Source organism: Poecilia latipinna, unplaced genomic scaffold (assembly GCF_001443285.1).
Source record: "Poecilia latipinna isolate Pla-1442-1.1 unplaced genomic scaffold, P_latipinna-1.0 Scaffold330, whole genome shotgun sequence".
NCBI lineage: Eukaryota > Metazoa > Chordata > Actinopteri > Cyprinodontiformes > Poeciliidae > Poecilia > Poecilia latipinna.
This window is the reverse complement of record NW_015112946.1, coordinates 109,314-112,242: the sequence shown is the minus strand read 5'-3', so window position 1 is coordinate 112,242 and position 2,929 is coordinate 109,314. Positions and strand designations below refer to the sequence as shown.

The 2,929-nt window shown below is 39.5% G+C and overlaps 1 protein-coding gene across 1 annotated transcript; it reads right to left on the bottom strand.

Annotated features, from left to right (window-relative positions):
- Positions 1-352: 352 nt before the first annotated feature.
- Positions 353-2,187, bottom strand: LOC106949177 (homeodomain-interacting protein kinase 2-like). Its single transcript, XM_015035282.1, has one exon. It carries the CDS (start codon positions 2,165-2,167, stop codon positions 407-409), a length of 1,761 nt encoding a protein of 586 aa, XP_014890768.1. The 5' UTR covers positions 2,168-2,187; the 3' UTR covers positions 353-406.
- Between the last annotated feature and the right edge of the window lie 742 nt (positions 2,188-2,929).

The window sequence follows — 2,929 nt, the reverse complement described above, 5'->3', positions numbered from 1 at the left end:
GAGTGAGTGAGTGAGTGAGTGAGTGAGTGAGTGAGTGAGTGAGTGAGTGAGTGAGTGAGTGGAGCATGCTGGTTTAGGAACCTTTAATAAAAAGTCCATTATAGTTTCTGCTTGAACTCCTCTAATGTCTTATTATATTTTATATAAATACAATATATGATACAAAATATGCAGTATATACTGAATATCTTGTGTTTTATATTGAATTAAATTGAATTTAAATTGAATTCAATTTAAATTCAATTTAATTTAATAAATACCTTTTAAAATCCCTGTTTAATAGCTTTTCTTTTCAGTTACTGCTATACAAATAAAATGAGTTGAAATTTTATTTATATAGCACCAACTGAACATACAGTACATCACAAATTGATGTTTATTTTTGTGAAACCGTGAGGCTTTTGAATCATTCGCTTCCTCTGCAGCACTCAAATATCCAGGAAAAGAAACTCAGGATCGTCTTTGGGCAGTTCTCGTTTAGTTTTACCTCAGCACTCTCAAAGTAATTCTCAGCTAAGAAGGAAAGGCTTTTATCTTCATTTTCCGATTTTGTGGGTCCTTTACAAGGTGTTGACATACTGCTGACATCTTCTGGTGATGCTTTATCTACCTTAGCTCCACATTTTAATGAACTGGGCTGCTTAGTGTTGTAAACACTCATCTGCAGCTTTGCTGGTCGTATTTGTTTCCTGATAGGTGTTTCCTGAGCTGACATGTGGGGCTTCACATGGATCAGAATTCTTCCTTTCTTGCATGACAGTTTTTTGTATTGCTGTAAAGCTGCCACCATTTTCTGAGATGCTTCGAGCCCTTTTACCATTTCTCCCTGTGATCCTGGGTAAGTTTGGCTTTCTGTGTTCTGCCTCCCAGCTTTTATTGAAAACATGCATTCCTCGTTTTCATAATCCTCTTCAAGTTGGTGGTCAAAGCATGAAATAGCTGAATCGAATCTGCACAGATTTTCACTGGATGTTTTATACCTTCCAACCTCTGCTTCCTTGAGCTGTGACTCTCTCATGTTTGCATGGGCCAAAGATACGTACGGCCCCTTGCTTGTATACGAAAGATGTGACATGGTTATGAAACGATGGCCAAGAGCTTGACTTGGGGTGATCCTTTTTGCTGGATTGACATTCAGCATTCGCTTTAGGAGGCTCATGAAAGCCTGTGTGTCTCGTTCTTCAACAGGATCATCCAGTCCTGGGTGCAGCTTTGGCAATTCATCAAAAGTCTTTATATATTTGTCAATACAACTGTGCTTGACAACTTTTTTCCCCGTTAGTTTTTGATATTGCTCATTCGTATTCAGTTTCCAAACTGAATCCTGAGTGAAGGTAAAGAAAGTGTTCACCCTCAGCCCTTTCCTGAGAACGTCGTCCTCCGGGAAACCGTGCAGCATTGTTATCACTCTGATGAATTCGTATTCAGATTGCACGGGATACATGTGCCTTCCGATGAAAACCAGGGCCAGAACACAACCAAGAGCCCACATGTCAACGCCCTCTTCCAGGGGCAGGCCCAGCACCACTTCAGGGGCTCTGTAGCCGAGGGCTTGGATCATCTCAACCCTTTCCAACGTGGATCTCCTCATGGCATTGCCAAAGTCTATAAGCTTCACCTTAAATGGATGCAACTCGTGGTTCACAAGCATTACGTTGTCTGACTTGATATCACAATGAACAATGCCGATGCTTTTTAGTGCATCCAGAGCCACTAACAGCTGTTGAGCTATGACCCTTATTTCAGACACGTGCAGCGGGAGAAGTTTCCTATCCACGAAAAAGTCATACAAGCTTTTACTCAGAAATTCAAAAACAAGGCACTTGTGTCCTTTGTAATTGAACCCTTCGTAAAACTTGATCAAGTTTGTCTTGTCAGCGTCGAGCTGTCTTATCGCTTTTAACGCTTTCAGTTCAGCTTTGCCTGCGTTGGTGTTTCGCTTTAGAACCTTGATGGCCCTGAGCTCATCTGTGTGAAGGTTCCTACAGCGGATCACTTTCCCAAAACTGCCCTCTCCTAATTTATATTCCACCAAATATGAGTCAAACTTACTGTGGATAACGGCATGCTCCTTCCATTTGAATGAATCTTTCCTCAAGAGGACCTTCTCAGAACTAAACATCCCTACATCCTTTTGGCTCAAAATAATCTTGTCAGAACTAAACATCCTTCCATGCTTTTTGCTCAGAGTGATTGCGACAGGACTAAACATTCTTGCAAAGTCTGAACTCTGTTCAAACGACGGCCTTTTGGAATTCAGTGATCGAACGTTGTGACGATGCTGACTGTTACGTCACAGGGCAAGCTGGGCGTGTCTGTTCTCCGTTGGATTCAGTTGCGTCGATCTGCACAGCGTCGGGAGCGTCGATGTTAAAGAGCATAAGGTTGAAGCGATCGGCAACATGTCGCCGTATTGTGAGCATAAACCACAACAGCCTGTACGAAAATAAAACCAATATATTTCTGCTGTCTGCGCTGATATTACGGCTTATATGTATTTCGCAATTCTTATGCAAGAAACTCGGTGTTTATGCTAGTTTTTAACACCCCTGAAATAACTACAGCACAATTGGAAGCAATTGCATATAGTTTTAATTGTGATTGGGATTTGTCCGGAGTTTTATAGTGCTTGACAACAGGTAAAATTATTAATTTTTGGATATAATAACTGTCACCATAAAAAAACGGAAAAGCATATAAATTCCGCAATTTCGATTTTCAAAACAAATTCTAAATGCTACAAAACAATAACAAGAACAATAATAATGATGATGATAACGATGACAATAATAATAATAATAATAATAATAATAATAGTAAACACACACACTAAGATCCTGACATTAACTATAACCATCAATAGAGAAAAATAATGTAATTCAACAATGTCAAAAATAAAAGAAGAAGCATATACAAACCAATTCATAGA

What these genes read in the sequence shown, in the direction of transcription:
- LOC106949177 (XM_015035282.1), bottom strand. Translation starts at nt 2,167, where the DNA reads ATGTTTAGTTCTGACAAGATTATTTTGAGCCAAAAGGATGTAGGGATG.